Below are 21445 nucleotides of genomic sequence, written 5' to 3'. Positions count from 1 at the left end.
AGATTTGCATGTGCCCCTCCAGCACGGCTCTCCTGCTTTTAGGTCAGAGCACAGGCTGTGACCCTCATTTCTGCTTCCTCGTGATTGGCAAGTGTCTTCAGGCAAGTTCCCAGGAAGTAGGCTCAGAGGCAGAGATTTGCCTGCAGGGGAATTTTTTGAGAATGCTCTCGGGAATAACAAAAGTAAGGGAAGGAGGAGGAAGACAGAATCGGGCGGTTGGAGAAGCTGAGCTGGAATATGGAAGTAGAGGCCTCGGCAGATGCCACGGGGACTGCTGGAGTTGGGGTGGCCCTTAGAAACTATCCCCAGATGAGGCAAGGTGCTTGGGTTTTGGCATCCCTGCATCCAGCCAGCCTTGAGTGGGGCTGTATTGGGGTGAGGCAGCTCCCTTTTCCCACTAGCAATTCCCAGGTTGGGGCTCAACTGGGAGCCCTCAGCAGCCACACCTGCCTGTTGGGGACCGAGTGCCTCCCTGGATCAGGAAGGAAGAATGGGGCCACACCACTGCAGCCACCACAGTTAGGGAGGAAGTCGGCTGCATGGCGCGCTGCAAAATGTGACCAAGTGATTTTCTTTTTCTTGTACTTTCCTCCCCACCTTCTTGCCATCCTGTCCTCTTAGTTCAGTATCCACAATCGTTTAAATCAGAGAGCTCTGGTTTAAGAAGCTGGCTTTAAAATGCGATTCTGAGCCAACTGCTTGACTCCTCTACGCCTCAGGTTTTTTCCTCTGCGAAGTGCTAATAAGAGAATAATAGCTTCTACCCCTTAGGGTTAAATGGCAGAAAGTCTATCTGCTGCTTGGCAAAGAGGATGCACTCACTAAATGGTGGCTCCTGTTACAATGGTCCAGAAGTGGTAGGAGTAGCAGAGGCGGAGGCTAAGAGATATTCTGGCCGGTCAGCCTTTTTACTTATCACCCTTTTACTTATTGTCTTGGTCCGTTTGGGCTGCTCTAACAGAAATACTGTAAATTGAGTGGCTTATACACAGTACACGTTTATTTCTCATAGTTCTGGAGGCTGGGAAATCCAAGATCATGGCCCTGGCCGATTCTGTGTCCCGTGAGAGCTCACAGATGGCCGTCTTTTCTCTGGTGGAAGGTGTGAGGGGTCTCTCTGGGGTCTCTTTTATGAGGGCACTAATCCCATTCATGAGGGGAGCCGTTATGACCTAATCACCTCCCAAAGGCCCCACCTCCTAATACCGTCACATTGAGGGTTAGGATTTCAACATAGGAATTTAGGGGGGACACAAATATTCAGTCCATAGCCCTTACCTCTGTCATCAATTTATTGCGTTTGAAAAGTGGACCTACAAACTAAGTTCTCTTTTAATAAAAATCTTTTCTGTGTTAGCACATGTTTATTGAACATTTTGCAAATCACATTCATTTTAGTTCACAAATATTTATGGGACATCTGCTGTGTGCAGAGCATTGTCTTAAACCACAGTGGGGGGAAGACATTGACGATCATAGTCTTGACCTGGAAGCTTCAACCTGGTGATCAGATCGATAGTGAAAACACAGAAAATATATAGTGTGACACTATATATGCCTAATGTGTGGTTGGTCTGAGAAGGCTAATTCTAATTAGGTAGTTCCAAGCCAAATCTTTGAGGAGATGGTCATTGTCAGTGGATTGGTTGAAAGAAGAGAAGAGAATATTCCTGGTGGAGGCATAATTTATTCAAGGGAACAGAGTAAAGAAATGCTGGGTGTATAATGAAATCAAGACAAGTTAGTTGAGGGACTTCCCTGGTGGTCCAGTGGCCAAGACTCCGCACTTCCATTGCAGGGGACCTGGGTTTGATCCCTGGTCAGGGAACTAGATCCCACGTGCCACGACTAAAGATCCCGCATGCTGCAACTAAGACCCGGCACAGCCAAATAAATAAATAAATAAACACTTTAAAAAAAAAAAAAGACAAGTTGGTTGATTGGAGAGGAAAGGATGAGATTGGAGAATAATGAAAGATAAGACTGGAGAAAAATAAGGAAAACTGTGGGGAGAGGGTTGGATGGAGCTTTGAACACTTCCTAGGCTGAGGACCTGGGTTTGATAAGCTAGGCTCTTACAAGGGGCTCTGAGGCTTCTTCTCTCTGGGGTATAGGTGGGAACAGAAAGGTTCTGAAGTCTCTTAGGTGGTCTGACAATTTAAAAGGAGGCTATATCTTTCAGGCCAGTATCCCAGGTGTTTGTCTGGATGTGCTGAGCTATAAAATCACTTAAATAACACAGAGTGCTCAGCAGGTAATATTGATACGAGTAGCAAAAGAGATCTGATCAGAGAAAGGTAGAATTTCATGGAAGAGGCAGGATTGAGCTGGAAGTGAAGCTAGCAGTGTATTTTATTTTATTTTTTGTTGGTGAAGGGGCTGCTGCGGATTGTTGCCTTTCTGGGTTTTCCAGAGGGTTCAAGGGCTCAAACATAACCATCTATAGATTACACCCACCCAGTCATGTGTCAAGGTGTGGAATTCTGGGGCTCTGGGCATTGATTTGAGAATTGTGGTTTCACAAGGGTTCATCAGTGTGTCCCCGTCTGTTCCAGAGCAATTCAGCCCCCTCCACAGTCACTGCACTCTTGGCCTTTCTGCTGAGCCTGCCGGCAAAGGTGTTAATTAGTGCCAACTATAACAGTAGCCTTTCCCCCCTTCCTTTGGTGATGTGCACACCTGTTCTCTAGAAACTGGAATGAGAACAGCTCATTTCATTCAGGGCACTGAACATCTGTCAGATGGTAATGACATTCAGTCCCCTGCAGTCTTGACCAAACGTGAATTGGCTGACCTAGATCACCCTCCTGAATCTCTTTTATTTTTATATTTTTAACATCTTTATTGGGTTATAATTGCTTTACAACGGTGTGTTAGTTTCTGCTTTATAACAAAGTGAATCAGTTATACATATACATATGTTCCCATATCTCTTCCCTCTTGCTGAATCTCTTTTAAATGAATCCTTTACTCCATTCTAAACTTGGGCCTCCCCGATTCTTGGTCCCACTGTGTACAGCCTTGTGCTTTCAGGGACGTCTGAAATCCCTACTATTCGGCCTTTGTCATATTAATTTTCTAATTCTTTGCGAGGAAAGGCAGCTTCTTGAAGAGATGTCATTTTGTGGCACAGCCCTGATAATTGGCTCAAAAAAGGGCATCTCGGTATGTGTTAAAACAGTGACCTTTTCTGTGAGTAAGTCAGGGCCCTGTTTTTGTTGAAGTGAGGAATGGAAAACCTTTCTTTTCTTTTCTGCACTTGGGCCTCAGACTGATGAATCACCGAAGAGTTATCATGCATCATTTGACATTATTAAATATTGTTTTTAATAGTATGAAATAACATACAGTGTACGTAAAGTGACAGTGCAAAAAGCCAAATTGAAATAGTAAGCAGTACACAATTATAACCTTGTAGAACTACAACTTCAGGAATTAAAAAAAAAAAGATTAAAAGTGGAGCATACCAAAATATCAATAAGGCTTTAATTAGATGGAGAGACTATGGCTTTTCATTTAATGGCTTATTTTTTACTTCTACTTGATATTAAATTCTTATTTAAGGATTATGTCTACTCTTATAATAAAAATAAAATTTATTAGAAAAATAATAACTCAGCATCAGACCTTTCTGTCTCAAACCAGGGAATCAGAAATTTCAAGAAGGAGTCTCTAGTTGCTGAATGATATCCCAAAGTTTCTTTTCATTCTCTGTAATTAATTCTGTCTGCGAAGAAGCTTGATAATCTCACACCTTCGTCGTTTTAAAAATAGTTTAAAAAATGAAGATTGTAAGGTCATCCTTCAGCAGCCTGGCGCCCAAAGTGTGAGCAGCACCTTCTGTCTGGGCAACACGAAATGCTGTCACGGGGGTGACGTGGAAAGAGCACAGGAAGTCTCGGTTCGAGTCCAGGCTCTGGCCTCCACTCTCAGGCCACGGTTTTCTCACTTGTACATCAGAGCCAAGTGGGATAATCTCGAGTTGGACCTCTTCTTGCTTTCAAATTCTGTGCCATTTCACCTGCTTGTTTTTGTACTGTGCTCTGTACTCACAAATCTAGGGGTTGTGGCTGGAGAATGACATGACATCACATTTTCTTAGATCTTGGCCAAGCTTTCCCCTGATCAGCTCCCGAGTGAGGATGAGCTCAGATATGTTTCAGGAGGCACCTCCAGACACCTGCTCACCCTAGAGCAGGTTAGGGAGAGTTCTGACTTGCCTGTTTTCCAGAAACACCCCTCCCCAGTCTTTTCCCTGTCCTTCCCCCTTTCCAGCACCCACCCCAGTGATCTCATTGCTGCCCCTGTCTCTTGTCACTGCCTAAGGGTGTGGCCTTTGGGGTCTCCCAGGTCTCAGTACAAACGCCAGCTTTACTACTTTCCAGCAGTGTGATCGTGGGTAAATTACTCAATTCCTTGAGGCTCAGTCTCCTTATATGGAACTAGAAGCACTGTACTTCTTCCCAGGGTTGTGAGGATGAAATAAGATTATCTCTGTGGAGCACAGCCCAGGGTTTGGCAGTGAGTTTAGTTCCTCCCACCTAATGGAGACTCAGGTATCTCATCTGACCTGTCCTTGGACCCCTGCACAGCACATTGTTAGACCTCTATTTGGGCGCAGCTCTAATGATTGGAACTTCCTCTGCACTGCACCAAAATGTGACTCGCCCATTAGCCGTTATCTTGGCACCGGAATGATCTATATACAACTAAAGAGAAGAAGGGATAAAATTCATTTCCTTTCTGCCTTGTAATCAACAGTTTCTTGATCTTTTACGAATAGCTGAATCAAAAGATGTTTCTTTCAGTTAACTATAGTAAATCGAGAGAACACTGAACAGGGAAGTAGGAGGGCTAGGCTTTAGTGTAAGCTATTTTGCATAGAATGAGTCATTTCAACCAGCTGGGCCTCATTTACCTCATCTGAAAAAAAGTGGTTATACTTTTAGCAGCGATGACAAATCTGTTTCGTCTCACATTCCATCTTTGATTGGTTGGTAATGACTTCCCGTGTGCCTTGTCGAAAGGGAATCTGGGGTGGGTGGCTCTGAACTCAGTTAGTGATGTCTGCCAAGAATGTGGGAGGATGTTTTGGCCACATTTGGGCCACATACCTGCCCTATGCCCAGTGGTCTAAGGCTGCTTACGGTTTCAAATTCTCTTAATTTACAAACTGATTATATGATCAGATGTTTACTTGGTATCTTCTATAGATTCAGCATTATGCTTCTGTAAACAGCAGAAGCTGGTCTCGGAGGGAGTGCCAAATCGAAGAGGGCAGGGTGTACAGTAGGAACTTGGAGAAAGGAGGGCCGCTGGAGTTCAGAGCAGTCGAGTGGAAAGGAGGTGAATCAAGCCGCATAGTGGATTTGGATGACAATAAGTGGGAGGGAGTACTTTGCAGGTAAGGGGAGCAGCATAAAGAAGGCCCCCAGACAGCAGTAAGCCCAGTCTATCCTGACTGCGCTGCTAAGCGTCAGTACCTTCAGCGTGGCTGATAGGCTGCAGACGTATTAGGGAACTCAGTGAAAGCCAGGGGACTGAGTTTACGTATCATTTGGTCTTATCAAGTTCCTTGGTTTGACAGAGGAGAAAGCTGAGACTTCCAGAGGTTAGTAACCTGCCTCAGTCACATATCTGTAGATGGGTTGAGGAGGTGGGTTCCACGCTTGTGTGGGTCCAGCAGTCATGCTCTTATTAGGCAATTAAGCCTTCCTAGCCGGCACTCCTGGGAGCATGTCGGCTTCATCAGCAGAGGCAGGGAAATGGGACAGGAGAGGAGAACATAATTAGTATGTGCAAATTTGGAAATGTTGACCTTGGACTCCTAGTGAAGACGGCAGCAGGCAGCCGACTTTGCGGGGGAGATTAGGCCTGGTGGTCTGCATTCGGAATCTTCGCCTTGTGCAAGCAGAGAGGGAGAGTAAATGGTCTTTGAAGGAAGACACTGTCAAGGACACAGCTGCAGAACACCAAGGATGAAGCCGAGACCACATTTCAAAGGTATTTTCAAGAAATCTGCTGGTTTAGTTACCCCCAAAATGTCTTAGTAATTTGAACTCTGCAAAGAGAATGTTATAAAAACAAAATCCATTTCCAGATGGTGGAATTTGAGGAGGAAAAGTATTGAAAGAAAAGAATTCTAAAGAGTTGAAGTCTCTGTTCTTGGCGAAAGACCCTCACATTTTTATTGGGGAAAACGAAGAAGTTTTTGAATTACGGGATCACATAAAAGCATCTGAAGGCAGTAAACCTTCTTGTTATTTCCATCTTATTCCTTAGCGAGCTTAACTGTTTTCACATTTATGAATGATTTTAAATTGAAATGCATTTTACCCCTGGCATTTTTCATCCCAGACATTCATTCTTGTTAATGTTGCCAAAGTGAGGAGATAATCTTGGGGAACATTTCTAATGTTTCCTACAATATCATGTTCTCTTATGGTATGGCCGTGTGTCTCCTGCCAAGTGAAACAGTCTTTCATACAAGGGAGGTGGTCTAGGAAAGAAAGGAAGGAAGAAGCCATCTGCTTAAAAATGAATTTTTAAAAAATGGACATTGATCAAATATATATGGCCTAGTAAGTGCGTAGGGAATTTCCTTTGTGAGGGACTAGAAAGACTGAGTAGTTGGGAAGGAGGGTGGGCAGCCACACATGGGCTCCTTCATTGTGACTGTGTCACCCTTGCCCATGGGCCCAAGCTCCTCCTGCCTTTACCGCAAGACCTGATGTGAGTTGCGAGGCCACTGGGCTCCAGCTCAGCGTTCAGCAGGGACCGAAAATGCAGGGAATGCAAATGTTTGTTTGATTGATGGTTTAATTAACCAGTCTCCTCCCTGTCTGACGTCACCCCCCTCCCCCGCCAAGAAAAACCTACTTTTGTTTTTCAGAGACATTTTAGCTATAGCAATTCTTTTTCTTCAGATTTTTCCTGTTTCCCCCCTGGTGCCTGCCTTCTTCTAAAATATCCAAATATGTTCATTTTTTCTAAGGAATGCCAAAACAAATATTACGTAAATTAAAATTTTCCCTATTAATTTTATTTACCACTATTGTCTCTAAACCCCAGTGTTAATTTATTTATATACAGGAATGCATACATGCTTGCGCACATACATACCAAACAATATGTATATTTTTCTCTCCATGGTCTTAAAATATCTGGGAATATTAGTTTAGTCAGGTTCTTCCAGAAGTTCTCTGGAACTATTTTGAAACACAACTGATGCCTGGAAACTGATTAACCCAAGGGTGTTCAGATCTCCAGGGTTATCCTGCAACCCTCTGTACCTTTGTTACATCAAATTGGTGTCCTTGAACTTCTAGAGACACCTAACCAAGTTCTGTAGGATTTTAAGGTAAGGTGGTGGGTATAGGCTGGACAGTGGCCAGACTACATCCTTGAAAGCATGTTTCGAGGCTCTCCCTGTGCATCAGGCACTCTGCTTATGTTTTCTCATTTAGGCCTTGTAACAATCCTGTGAGGTAAGCATCATCAGATCTTTTTACCTACAAGGAAGTTGAGGCTTAGGGAAGTTGCGCTAGTTTGGTCAGAGACGAAATTTCACATTTAAAGGAGGAAGACCCCTTATCGTCTGGGCCTAGGACTCACAAGACACCAATAAAGCAAGAACAAGCCATAATACTGTCTCTGAGTGCTGCCTAGGTCAATGGGATAGAAAGGGAAAGCTGTATAATCCAAGAGGGGCATTAAGGGTTTCAGCTTCGCATCATTTGAGGCCAGATACACTGCATGCTGAAGTGGGAGAGGGTGTGTATGCCTTTTTCCAGTAATCTGCAGGTTGTCGGAGAAACTGGGTCTTCCCTCATCTGGTGAGGGGTGTCTTAGTGTTGCAACAGCAGTGACACAGACAGCAAGCTGTCCTGTTGCCTCAGGCTGTCATGGAGAGCCAGTTGGGTGCTCTTTATCTCTGGGGCCAATTAAGTGAAGTCTAGACTTTTCCTGAGAGTTGCCAGGTATTCAGGGACTGGGCTACTGAGCACAGACAGCTCCCCCTAAAATCAAAATATAGATACAGATTTTTAAAAACCAGTCATGCGCTTACACGTCAAACATATTTGCACTTAAATTCAGATCCTGCGATACAATCTAGGTGTATCATCTTGCTTTATATTTAAGGCCCAAGGGCTTCAGCTTTAAATTAGGAGACAACGTGAGTCGAAGGTACCCAAAAAGAGTTGTCCTAGAGACCCCTAGCAATAGAGAGATGAAGTAACATCCCCAGAATCAGAATACAAATTCACCACTTTGTGTGGGTTTTTCCCCATCACCTTAATGTACCACTACTAGTCCTTCTGCTAGAAGAGTTATCTAGAGAGGTGGTGGTCTCTCTGCTACAGTAAGTAGCCTTGTGGGAGAGAAGAGAAGAAATAGGTGGTAGAAGCACTAAATTGAAGGCGTGGGCCATTGGATGTTTCTCATCTGTTTGTTGCATTCTGTTGTTACATGATTTTAGTTATTTTATGTTGTCTTTGTTTTGTTAGTCTGTTTTTACTCCTGTAGGGTGAACGCATTCAGTTGACCTGCAAGGTAGCTGAAGGCACCTTATGTTTGAACATTCTATTTGAGGTTGAAGGAGGGGAAAGAATTCAGGTACAGTTGATTGTTGAAGGGCCTTTTGCAGTTCCCACTTTCCTAAAAGAGAACATCCTTCTTCCTCAGCCACCATTAACCTTTATTTAGAACAGAGTAAATCACTGGACTCAAAATTTATGTTGTACACTAAAGTCTGCTGGTAAACAATTTGTCTTTACACTTTCATTATTCAAAGTGTAAATGCAGTGCCCTGGAACAATTTCACATTCTTATTGATGGCTTCTCACTGACCTAAAGTCCTCTGTGTAACCCAAAGTCCTTTATTGTGTAACGCTGTGTAACGCTGTGTAACGCTGTGGTTACTCAGCTCACCTCTGCCTCTTACAGAAGCATGAGTCACCAGTTGCTGAAAACTTCCCCAGTTTTTCTGAGGATCAAATAATGGATTAGATTATGAGTGGCGGTGTTTCTTTTTTTTTCCTTTTGTACTTAGAAAAGACGTATTCTTCAGGGATTCCGTTTCACCAGTTAAGCTTTTTGCATTCTCTTTTAAGTTATGGTTTTATACCATTCTTAAGGCTAGGGTGAAGGAAGAAGAGGATGAGATGTTTGACCTTGAAGATCTGGCATTCAGATCTTTGCTGTCCTCCTCTTATGCTGAAATAAAGCGGGGTGGGGGGCAGTGGTAGGGCAGGGGGGCAGAAGAGAGCCAGGCTCTCAGGGGGCAGAAGCTTGGGTCCTGGTAATGAGAGTTAATGAAACTCTCTGCCCACCTCACCTCACTTGCCAGGCACACCTGGCAAACTCCTGCATTAAATACCCCGGGACTCTGAAATGATCAGGCCATCTCTGGAAGCCCCAGCCTTGATCTGAGCAAGTGAAGAGTACACCTATGGAAGAAGTCATTAAGAGCTAAATGTCTGTTCTTATCTAGAGCTGGGTTGAAGGTAGGATCTGGCTCTAATGTATTCCCCATATTCAGAGGTTCAGGATAGCTACCACTGTTCTCCAACTGAGAAAGTGGAAGACCAGGTAAGGAGTAACATAGATGGTGCTGTGTGAGACCCCATCTGGCCTCAGAAACTGCCAGGTTTGAAATATCTGGGGAGAAAAGACCAGGCAAGGAGAATAATGAGGACTGTGCTTACTGATACAAGTCTAGAGAGCCAGGCCTTCTCTGACTTTCTCCTTGTAGGTACAAGGATCACGCAACAGGTAAAGGCCCTCAGCTTATGGACAAGGTGGGCTCTTTGGACCTTGAAACTCTCCTGCCACCTTTAGGGGAGGGAGAGTGAAATAAAGTTTAGAGCACATCTTTCTCTATCCTTAAAGGGCCTTGGGGAGTCCCATCATTTTGTCTGTTGTCAACTCAGTCCTAGACAAAGTCTGGACTAGAATTCTTAAGACATTAGCATCAAGTCCTCTAAATAGAACTAGGACTCAATACTCTGAATCATAATAAGACCTGTAGTTTAGAACTAGGGTCTGCCTGTGGGCCTACTTGTATAGGAACAGCAAGAATTTCTTTCATAAGATCCAATATTTGTTCTAGACTAAGAATTTCTTCTTCTTATCCTATAGCTATTACCACTTTTACTACAAATATCCCATGTGGCATTTTGGATGGGCAGGCCTACTGTTGGAAGCTTTGGTTTCAGGGGACAAAAAGCAAGCTCTAGATAGCCCTAAGTAAAGTGGAAAAGTAGATGGCTTTCTCACGATCCACCCACTTCTTTTATCAATATCCATCTGCTGTCTTATGAGGGGTTGCTAATCTTCATCTCAGCTACCAGTATTGAGCATTACTGTATGCCAGGCTATTTATATGCCCCATATCAGTTCTGTGAGTTCTATTTTTTTCCTCATTTCACATGTGAGGAAAGATGACATTGAGGCTTACAGGGTGATGTAACCCACCGGCAGTCACAGAGCCAGGAAGAGGCAGAGCTGGGACTTGCTCCCAGGCGTGTGCCCTGTGAAAAGCTTATCATTTCCCACCCCTGCTAAGACCACCCTTCAAAGATAAAAGGATCTGCTGCTTATTCTCAGCTAAGATGTTAAGTGACTATTGAGGTGTTTATGTGCCAAGCAGCTAAAACAGACTCTGAGCACTTTGCCTCTGCAGATATTTATATTTTAAAAAAGACTCAAAGACAAAAAGTCCATAGAGGTGGAACAACGGAATAGTGTTATTAGGAAGGCAGGGGCTACCGAAGATTCCTCAAATCACTGCAGAGCAGCAGCTCTAAGCCGGGCATTCCACAACACAGCCCTGTGCACATCAGACACTTAACTATAATCTGATTAAAACTCAGTTAGTGTTCTCATTACATGCATGTAAGAAGAACACAAGGAAAGCTGCTTTGGTTAACTTTAGTTTCTCCTGTTGACAAAGCATCAGCTTTAGCCACCAACTCCATACATGTGCCTGTAAATTTGAAACGCCTGCTGTTCCTAGGTCAGGATTTTGGTTTAGGTTTTATACAACACTTGGATTTATACTTTAAGAAAAATGAGAAAATGGCCTTTAAAAAGTTCATGGAAAATAACATATGGCTTTACTTGGAATTGATCAGATGTAATGGTGAGCTTGTCCTGTTTTCGAAATACCTTTATGATGTTTTTGTTTTGTTTGCCCTTGATCACAATTTCAGTGCAAACATACTTCTGGATGATCAGTTTCAACCCAAACTAACTGATTTTGCCATGGCACACATCCGACCCCACCTAGAACCTCAGAGCTCTGTCCTCAGCATGGCCAGCAGCAGCAGTAAGCATTTGTGGTACTTGCCAGAAGAGTATATCAGACAGGGCAGACTTTCTGTTAAAACAGACGTCTACAGCTTTGGAATTGTAAGTACTGACTACCAGTTAACAAAGTAGAAGAGTTTGTTGCCAAGAATACACTAAATTCCAAGAATTATTTTAAAGGCTTTAGCTTTTAGACCTATTGATTTTCTGTTACTCATTGTCTTATACATTAATTTTGTATAATCAATCAAGTAGTGAAATGTAAAGTCATTAATTAGAATGAACTGTATTCAGCATTGAGGTTAATAGTCATGACTAATTATGTGTATATATTTAATATTTGTAATATTTTAATAATATTTATAATAATTTAGTAATTATTACTATGTGTATAATATTAATATTACGTAGTTGACTTTCTATATGTTCCTTGTAGGTAATAATGGAAGTTCTGACAGGTTGTAAAGTGGTGTTAGATGAGCCAAAGCATATCCAGCTGGTAAGAATTGTCTTCATCTCTGTGCCTATTTCTTGGTCACTTTTTGGATAGATTCTGAGTTCTCAGTGATGAGTTTGTCTCCTTTTCTTCCTAGAGGGATCTCCTTATAGAATTGCTGGAGAAGAGAGGCCTCGATTCATGTATCTCATTTCTAGATAAGAAAGTACATCCCTGTCCTCGGAATTTTTCCGCCAAGCTGTTCTCTTTGGCAGGCCAGTGTGCTGCAACACGGGCAAAATTAAGACCCTCGATGGATGAAGTACGTATACCCACGGTTTTATTAAAAACTGAGTCCATGGAACCATGGAAAATCTAAATTGGATAAATTGTGTATCTATGTGAATACCAATGAGACAAATGCAGCTCTCAACAGAGAATTCTCACCTAATAGATAGCTTTTCCAGCTCAGAAAGTCTCATCGTTTGGTACTCTGAAAGAGGGTATTACTGGGTGGGACCAGGGCAACCACAAAAAATTTAATGAAAAGACATGTGACTAATTTGGAGAGAATATTTTATTCAACGTTCGTGAAGAGATCTGGTCCATTAAGAATGAAGCATACGGGAATTCCCTGGTGGTCCAGTGGTTAGGACTCAGTGCTTTCACTGCCAGGGCCTGGGTTCAAACCCTGGTTGGGGAACTAAGATTCCACATGCTGCGTGGTGTGGCCAAATTTTTTAAAAAATGCATCATGTATTTCCCTTATTGATTTTTTAATTTACTCATCTGTCCATCAATTTAATCATCTAGACGTTTATTTGTTTACAATAAACAAATATTTAGTACCTGCTTTGCACGTACCAGACTTTGGACTAGGTGCTGGTGATACAACAGTGATCAAGATACTGAATTGCTGCCCTTCAGCTCACAGTTCAAAGGGAGAGTCAGATCTATAAACATGAAGTTTCGGTACCAGAAGATAAGCATGATGATAGATGGGAGCGTAGAGTCAGAATACGTCCCAGCCTATGAAGTCAAGGAAGCTTCTTGATGGAGGTGATAGCTGAGCTATGATCTGAAGAACAGGTTGGATTTAGGTATTAAAGATAGAAGGACATTCCAGGGAGAGAATCTACACCTGCAAAGGCTCAGAGGTGCAGTGGATTCCTTGGCACCAAGACTGCAGATTGTCTAGCACCATGGAAGTGGGATGGTGGAGAGCAAAAGCTGGACGTGTTTAAAATAATAGGAGGTTCCAGGTGATCGAGGGACGTGAATTCCATTCTAGGAATTTGGATTCCATCCTAAGTCTATTGTAGAGCCATGGAAGGGTTTTAAACAAGGAGTTGACATAATCAGAATATAAAGACCATTGGCCTGGGAGTCAGGAGAGCTGTGTTCTAGGCCTGACACCACAAGTAAGAGCTGTGTGGCCTGCAATCTTGGGCCCGGAAAGGAGCTTTGAGATATATAGTGGAGGGAACGTGAAATTGGGAGCCGGAAGACGTGGGGTCAGGCAACAGGTCTGCTCCTTACTGGCCAGCGATAGCGATTCCCTTTTCTGAGCCTCAGCCTTTTCATCTATAAAGTGAGGATATTAACGTTTGTGCAGGTTAAATGAGGTGATGTGTGTGAAAACACTTTGTAAATTATAAAGCTCTCTATAGGTATTTTTTAAATTACGTGTGTGTGTAAATGTATGTTATTTTATATCAGGTTAATGGTTCTCAATTCAGCTGCATATCCAATTCAGCTGCATATCCAAATCAACTGCAAAGCTTGTAAAATACAGATCCCTGGGCCCCCATGTCCATATTTTTTGAATGACCATCTTTAGGTTGGGGCTAAGGGATCTGTTTTTTAAGAAAGCTTCCCTAGGTAGTCTGGCATTTGAGAACTATAGATTGGGTTCACCATCCCCTGACCCCTTCCAATCCTCCACATATTAAGGCTGAAGTAAAAAATGATAAGAGATTCATCCAAGGTCACAAAGTAGTTGGTGGCAAATCTAGGCATAAAGTCAGGTCTCTTGATAATCAATTTCTTTTCTACTTTGCTTCAAGTCACTTAATTTATTAACATGAAGGAGTTTAGCTAATCTTTAATTCCTTCGCATTTCAAATTCTATAGTTGAATTTATTTCATGAAAATAAGAGAATATTCCTTAATAGGTAGACAGAAAAAAAAGGTAAAAGGAGAGGTTATTCAGACTTCACCCAATGTGTGTTGGCTTCTTGGTTAATCAGGTCCTAACTGTTCTTGAAAGTACTCAAGCCAGCTTGTATTTTGCGGAAGATCCTCCCACATCCTTGAAGTCCTTCAGGAGTCCTTCTCCTCTGTTCTTCGATAATGTACCAAGTATTCCAGTGGAAGATGATGAAAACCAGAATAATCCATCGCTGCCTCACGATAAAGGTTGGAGAAAAGGGAGAACGACTCAGAAAACTCCCTTTGAATGCAGCCAGTCTGAGGTTACATTCCTGGGCTTTGACAGAAAGACAGGGAGTGGGAGGAATGAGGACACTAGCAATGTGCCCAGTTCTGCTTGTGAAGAAAGTTGGTCTCCAAAGCCTGCAGCTCCATCCCAGGATGTGAGGGCCTCTGGTGTGAATAGGGACCCTTCTGCGGAAGTTCCAGGGCATTCCTACAGGAGCATGCCAGTGGAGGCCAGCTGTTCCTCTGAATTTTCCTGGAATGAATGTGAACAGTGCAAAAAGGCATCAGTTTCACCAGAAGATAAAGAAGAAAGCAAGTATTGCTGAGGCACCTGAGTACAGGTCTCATCCTGGGAAGACATTGTCTTTATTGGGAGCGCCAAGAGGATGATTGATGGTGAATTTGGGTAATGCAGATCGATGATCGGAACAATTCTATTCCATTCCTTCCAACTTGTAGAACAGAGTGGCTTAAAGTTTTGTTTTAGCACGATCATTGCCTCATGATCAAACCTGGACTAAATTAGAACCATTCAGAATTACTTAAGATTGTAGACTCTGACTTCAGACCAACAAAACAATCAAAACCTACCAAAATGGAAGTGGATTCCAGTGTCTTCTCCCTCAGCATCCACGTGACTCCTCAGAGCCTCCAGTCTGCCAGGTACATTCAGTTCAGTTGGATTCCCTTGTTTTGGTTTAGCTTGCTTGCGAAGGTCGTCAGAAACGTCTAACTTGTAAATGTTAATAGATACCATACCTTTTTAAAGAATTGCCTTTTTGCTTATTTCAATCAACTCTTAGTATATTTCTGTTCATCCCTGTCAAGTCTGCCTATCTGAACATGAGCCATGACATGCCCAAGATCTGTATTTCTGTATTTAAACTCTTAAGATAGTTTATCTCCTATAATATTGACTATTATTACAATTTTTTTTACATAGAGACGATTATATCCTGAATAGAATGTATGAAATTTTAATCAAGCCATTTTTGTTCCAAGAAAATGGCTGGTCATAAAGGCCTAGGTCAGTTTTTTCTTTGATTCCAACTCTGTGCCTTTACTGCTGGTGTTTACTAGATCTCCCCCTTTTGAAATCCTACCCAGTCTTTCAGGGCCCACCATAACTGCCATCCTCCAGGAAGCTTTCCTAATCTTTCCAGCCAATAGTAATCACTTTATCAGCATTTCCATAGCAATTTCTTTTTTTTTTTCCATTTTTAAAGATTTTTAATTGAAGTACAATTGATTTACAGTGTTGTGTTAGTTTCTGGTGTACAGCAAAATGATTCAGTTAGACGCATATATACATATTCTTTTTCATGTTCTTTTCCATTATGGTTTATTACAGAAAATTGAATATAGTTCCCTGTGCTATTCAGTAGGACCTTGTTGTTTATTTTATATATAGTAGTTAGTATCGGCTAATCCCAAACTCCTAATTGACCCCCCCTTTCCCCTTTGATAACAATGTTTGTTTTCTGTGTCTGTGAATCTGCTTATGTTTTGTAAATAAGTTCATTTGTATCATCTGTAGCAATGTCTCTGTATTTCTGTTTTATATTTGTCACTTTCTGAATTATATCCAAGTTGCCTGTGCTATCATCTCTCTCTTCCTAGATGGTAAACTCCTGTATTAGTTTCCTACTGTCGCTGTAACAAATTATCACAAGCTTAGTGGCTTAAAACAACATAAAGTAATTATTTTACAGTTCTAGAGGTCAGAAGTCCTTGGCATTCCTTCTGAAGGCTCTAGGGGAGAATTCGTTCCCTTGCCTTTTCTAGCTTCTAGACACTGTATGCATTCTTTGGTTCATGGCTTCTTCCTCTATCCTCAAAGCCAGCAACATGACATCTTTAAATCTAGATCTCTCTCTGAACTCTTTTTCGTCACCACTTCCTCTTTCTTTGGCCCTCCAAAGGATCCTTGTGATTGCATGGGGCCCACTCAGATAATACAGGAAAACCTCTGCATCTTAAGATCCTTAATTTAATCACACCTGCAATGTCCCTTTTCTCCTCTAAAGTCATATATTCACAGGTTTCTGGAATTAGGACATGGACATCTTTGGGGCCATTACTCTGTGTGTCACATTCCCTGACTGTGTAGGGTCCATCTCTTCAGGGCCTAGCATGTTATCCTATACAGAGCAGGTGTTTCCTTATAAGTTAAATTGAGTTACATTATCTCTGTGAACCCACATAATCAAAAATTCAGCTATAATAAACATTCCGGAGTAAATGAACAAAGTGGGGATAATGACTGTCTTTATGATGATGGACAGAAACACTCCACGAAAACCATTTCCAGAGGATTTACAGAATCTCCCTCTCCAGGATGTTTATAATAAAAGGGCAGACCTCTAGTTTTCTCTGCATCAAAGGAATAGGCCTATGATTGTTTTTTGTAGGTTTTTTTTTTTTTGATAAGTCAGTACGGTTGAGTTAATCATAGTCAGATTGGAGTCCAGATTCAAGAACAATTAATCAAAGAAGGAAGTCGTCAGAAATCAGGGTCAGGTTAACAGACCAAGGTCAGAAACATGGAGCTACAATTCTGGGAAAAAGGATCTCATGGCAGGAAGTGAGGTTCAAAACACAATAAGCCTTAGCCTGATTGACAAGCCAAATAAAAGCCCCAGGCAAGCAGTTGGGAGAGGCCATCCCTGAGGGCTGGTCTGGGGGGACCTGGCTGCCCAGTGATGTCTTCCCCATCTGAGCATGAAGAATGTGTTCACAGTGCTCCCAAACTGCCCATATGCTAAGACTATCAGGGGAAAGGGTTGCCCTAGACTCATGTGATTTTGCCTCTTGTGACCTGTCCGGTTTGAAAACTCTTGATTATACACGTTAATCAAGGAATCAGTAAAAGTCTTCAACATTTGGCCTTATATATCGCCAGCCATTCTGAGGCCGATTCAGCTTGTCTTATGTAGTCTGAAAGTATTTTGGCTGAATCGGGCAAATAAGCCTAGAATTGTGTGAAGTTGCCACTAATAATTCAAACGAGGTAATCAAGATAATCAAGAACTGACTCTGTGTTAAACTGCTTTTCACTTTGAATCCGAATCCCCCAGTACCTTCAAAGAGAGATCATTAAGGAAGCTCTGATTGACAGCAGGCCCACACCATTATTCATCACATGTGTAATCCGTTGGTATGATGTTGATTTGAACTTGCTTAGTTGACTTAAAGCAGTGTTTCTCAAAAAAAAAAAAAAAAAAAAAAACAAACAGTGTTTCTCAAACTTTAACATGCAGCAAAATGACATGGAAGGCTTGTTAAAAACACAGATTGCTAGCTCCCAACCTATTCCATGGGATTTTGCTTAGCACTGAGTAGAAGCTCTAGAAATACTATTAGTCAATGATCTTTTTAACTAGATCACCTTGCTAGGGTGTGACTATTTTAGACATCTTAAAGACCAAGTCAGATTAGCTGGCAATAACCTAATTAATGATATGGTAAGCAGATACCACTGTGGCTAGAAATTACCAGAATTTTCTATTGAGTGATGCAGTCCTTACTAGATTTGCCTTCTAGTGGGTGCATTAATAAATGTTAACTGTTAGGAATTAAATCTTGCATCCTGCTACAGGCAATAAGAGGATACCTTTGTGGCTTCATGATGTAAAGACTAAGACACATGAAGAAACCAATAATGAGCCCCCAAGTGTTTCCTCTGATCAGCAAACGTGAATTAGTAAAGAATTGCACTCGTCTTCATCCTTATAACGCACCATGGGCAATCCTCCAGGCAGATCCTATTTACTTGATAGGTTTTTGTGCCATTTTACAATCCCCAAAACATGAAGAAAGTATTTTGTTGTTTTTGAAATTAGGTATGGGATTTCTGACGTAGTCAATTTTATTGGCTTCCGGAGAATTGTTATAACGATCTGTGACCCACTGCATAATTGTGAAGTTTCATAAGGTGGTACATCCTCTTGTGTAAAACAGCTTTTATGACCTGAGGTATGATGAGTCTAGGAAGTGAGGGTTATGTGAGTAGCATTTATGAAGAATCAAGGCACTGTGTTAGCTACTAGGGTACCGAGTAAGGAGCAAACATTTTAGAAAGGACGAAAAGGCATCTACCCAAGTTAACTGTTCAGTGACATCTGTTATTTGAACCATAAACTATTGGAACCGAAAGTAAGGGCTGAAAGGGTGAGGAAGAGGTCTTACCCTTTTTACTGTGCACTTTCGAGAGGGCGAGGAAGGTGTCTTGGAGAAGTTTCCTGGAAAGAGAGAAGGGGTTAAGAGAAATAGAAAAGAACACCCAAGAAGCACTCCAGGATGGATACCCAGGGAACCAGGGGTCCACAGCTCTACCAGACCCCTGCACAGCCCCATCTCTGGGGCTGGAAGGATGCGGTGAGGGCAAAGGGAACCGGGTCCAGAGCTGTGGAATATTTTTTTTCATTTAACCTTTACAGCCACCGTGAAGGTATGAATCCCATTTTATAGATGAGGAAACTGACTCAGGGTGGGTATGTAACTTGCCTAAGGTCGTCCCAGATCTGGAGGAGCCAGGATTTGAACCCACCTCTGTCAGACTTCAAAGCCCATGGTCTTTCTTGTACTCGACATGACACAAAGAAGCCACTGCAGATTCAAGCCCCTATGCAAAGGTCATTTGTCGATTCTAAAACTTTTCAGTAGGGACAGAAGCCTCACCATGTTTCCTGCCTTTTTCATTATTCTGTTCCTCTGCTTCAGGCACCCCCCTCTGCAGTCATTTGATATGAGTTCAGTGGATTCATTCATTCATTGAATAAATATTTACCGATGGCCTCCTTTGTGTCAGACACTGTTCTAAGAGCTGGGGATACAGTGAAGATCAAAACCAACAAAAATCCCTGCCTTCGTGGAACTTACATTTGAGTGAAAAATGAGTGAGTGGATGAACAGGAAATACTGTGGGAGAGTTGTAATCTCAGTTCTATCACTGACCAGCAGATCTCCGTGGGACCAGCCAAACTGAGTCGTCTCAAAAAAGAGTATTCTCCAGACATAGACCCTGGCTTCTCTGCCAGCTCTTTTGTCAGGATTCAGAGAGGTTTTCTCCTTGTCCTGTGCTATAGCTCATGTCTCCACGCTAGCCTGTGGCTTCGCTGTTAGTGTCTATGGCATACTTTGTGGCAATCATAACAGCACTTCTTCCACTGACCTATGACTTCTTCAGGGCATTCATTGGGCTACTGATGCCATCTTCAGCAGGCTTCTGCTAAGAAATTTGAAGCATCTACCCATGCCTCACTGCACCATCACCCCAAGCTGGAACTGCCTGTTGACTTCTCTCTCCTCCATAAAACTGAAACTTCCATGAGGGCAGAGGCTATATCTTGCTCCTTTGGTATCCCTAACAGCTAGCACAGTACCTGGCACATACTACGGCCCAACGAATATTTGTAAAATGAATGAATTGAATAATCCTTCAAAACCTCTTCAGAATCGTTGGTATCTAGTGTCTCAACACGGTCATCTAGATTGCACCCAAAGTCTGTCTTTCTAATATCCAGACTGTCACCAATCATTTGCTTAAATGGTTCCATTTCACCATTCTTGGATGAAAGTTATGAATTTCAAATATTAACATCTGTGATATCTTTGAAAAGAGGAATTAGAAATTGTATACGTTGCTTATAAATTTGCTTCACGGTGAAAAACATTCCCAAACCGTGTCTACGCAATGATAAGCCAACATTTTGACAGGGAATAAACTGATGTTTGTTGTATTTTGCTTCCATCTTTCTGTCCCAAATTATTTATGTGTATTTGATGGTCCATTAGATTTTATTGCAGGTATTTCCTTGGGAGGCATTTTTATTCCAAAGATGCCTACCAAACCTGCATTACCCACCAAACTTTCACTTAAGAGCCTTCTTACTGATGTCATCTGCCTAATTGCAAATTTTTGTGGTCATCTGTATAAGTAGCAAGAGAGTATTTCCAATGGTTTTCAGTGGCTCCTTAGTTTTAAAACTTTCTTATAGACAAATGTTAATTGGGATAGAGGGTAGGAAGGTAGGAAGAGTGTACTTGCAGGAGATTCAGACTCAGTTAATATTGGTGTATTTAGTTCTATGCTACCTGCATTCACACATCATCTAAGCTATTGAGCTGGGTTCTGTTACTATAAGATCAAGGAAAATGAGGTTCCAAGAAGTTGACTCTCATTCTGAGTCACACTGATGGGGAGACAAACTGAAAATTCTTTATTTAAGCCCAGGAAATACCTGCTCTGAAAAGGAGTAAATTAAAAAATTAAAAGTATCCCCTATTTGAAAATGAAAACAGCTAATAAATATGTTTTTATTATTTTTAATTATTATTAATTTTGTCCTCACAGATGGGCAAAGATTAAAACAATTGACAGGAGTATGGGCAAATGGGTATTCTTTTTCACTGTTGGCAGGAGTGGAGATTAGTACAGCCTTTCTAGAAGGTAGTATGTCAAAATTTTAAATGGTGAGACGCTTTTACCCAGCAATTTGTTTAGGAATTTATCCTAATGAATAAAAGTTTCACAAGTGCGTAAACATGAGGGCAAAGATGTACTTTTTAGTGTTTGCATATTAAAATATTGGAAACAGCCTAAATATCCTTCCATAGAAGATGGGTTAAATAAATTACAGCACAAATATACAATTGAGTTGTATGCAACTAATTAAAAATTGTTTAGATCTGTGTTTATGGCTATAGAAAATTTGTCCCTGAAATATTATTGAATGAGAAAGCAGACTACCGAATAGTATGTTTAATATGGGCCCATTTATAACATTAGATATTTTTAAATAATATGTGTTTCATAGAGAAATCTTCGCTAAAAAGTTAATGATGGTTTCTTTCTGGGCTGTGGCGTTTGGGTGCTTTTTACTTTCTTTAGACTTTTATGTATTTGAAGTTTTTATAATGAGTATGTATCACTTTTATTATCAGAAAACAATAAAGCTATTTTTATTTCGGAAAAAAATGTTCTCTAGATTTCTACATTTGCCTGACTCTTCGCTCAGCTGTGCCCTCGGTAACAACTGGCAACTGGTAATAATGCTTTTATTCCAATGCCCTTTATTATTTCTGTCTTCCAACCCTAGTGACTGACGCTCCCACATAGATTTGTCTGGTATCCCCTGAGTAACAAGTTTTGAGAGGGCTTATAAAAGAAAAGTCCAACAGGCAAAAATCAGACAAGCTGAAATACAGAAGAATGGAGAAGAGATCACAGTACACAACTGAGAACATCTGTAATTAAAT

The 21445-nt window shown here is 41.6% G+C and overlaps 1 protein-coding gene across 4 annotated transcripts in view; it reads left to right on the top strand.

Moving 5' to 3' along the window:
* Positions 1 to 21164, top strand: part of IRAK3 (interleukin 1 receptor associated kinase 3) — a 70509-nt gene extending 49345 nt beyond the window's left edge. For all 4 annotated transcript variants that reach the window (XM_019952318.3, XM_033866344.2, XM_004323332.4 and 1 more), the window contains 4 exons: positions 11214 to 11412; positions 11747 to 11809; positions 11904 to 12068; positions 13996 to 21164. In XM_019952318.3, the coding sequence (XP_019807877.1) occupies positions 11214 to 11412; positions 11747 to 11809; positions 11904 to 12068; positions 13996 to 14511 (943 nt within the window). In that variant the 3' untranslated portion in view covers positions 14512 to 21164. The remainder of the gene's footprint in view (positions 1 to 11213; positions 11413 to 11746; positions 11810 to 11903; positions 12069 to 13995) is intronic.
* Positions 21165 to 21445: the final 281 nt, after the last annotated feature.

The sequence above is a fragment of the Tursiops truncatus genome, chromosome 11 (genome assembly GCF_011762595.2).
Source record: "Tursiops truncatus isolate mTurTru1 chromosome 11, mTurTru1.mat.Y, whole genome shotgun sequence".
In the NCBI taxonomy this organism is placed as follows: Eukaryota; Metazoa; Chordata; class Mammalia; order Artiodactyla; family Delphinidae; genus Tursiops; species Tursiops truncatus.
Note: the sequence above shows the minus strand (reverse complement) of the source record. Positions and strands in the feature narration are given on the sequence as shown.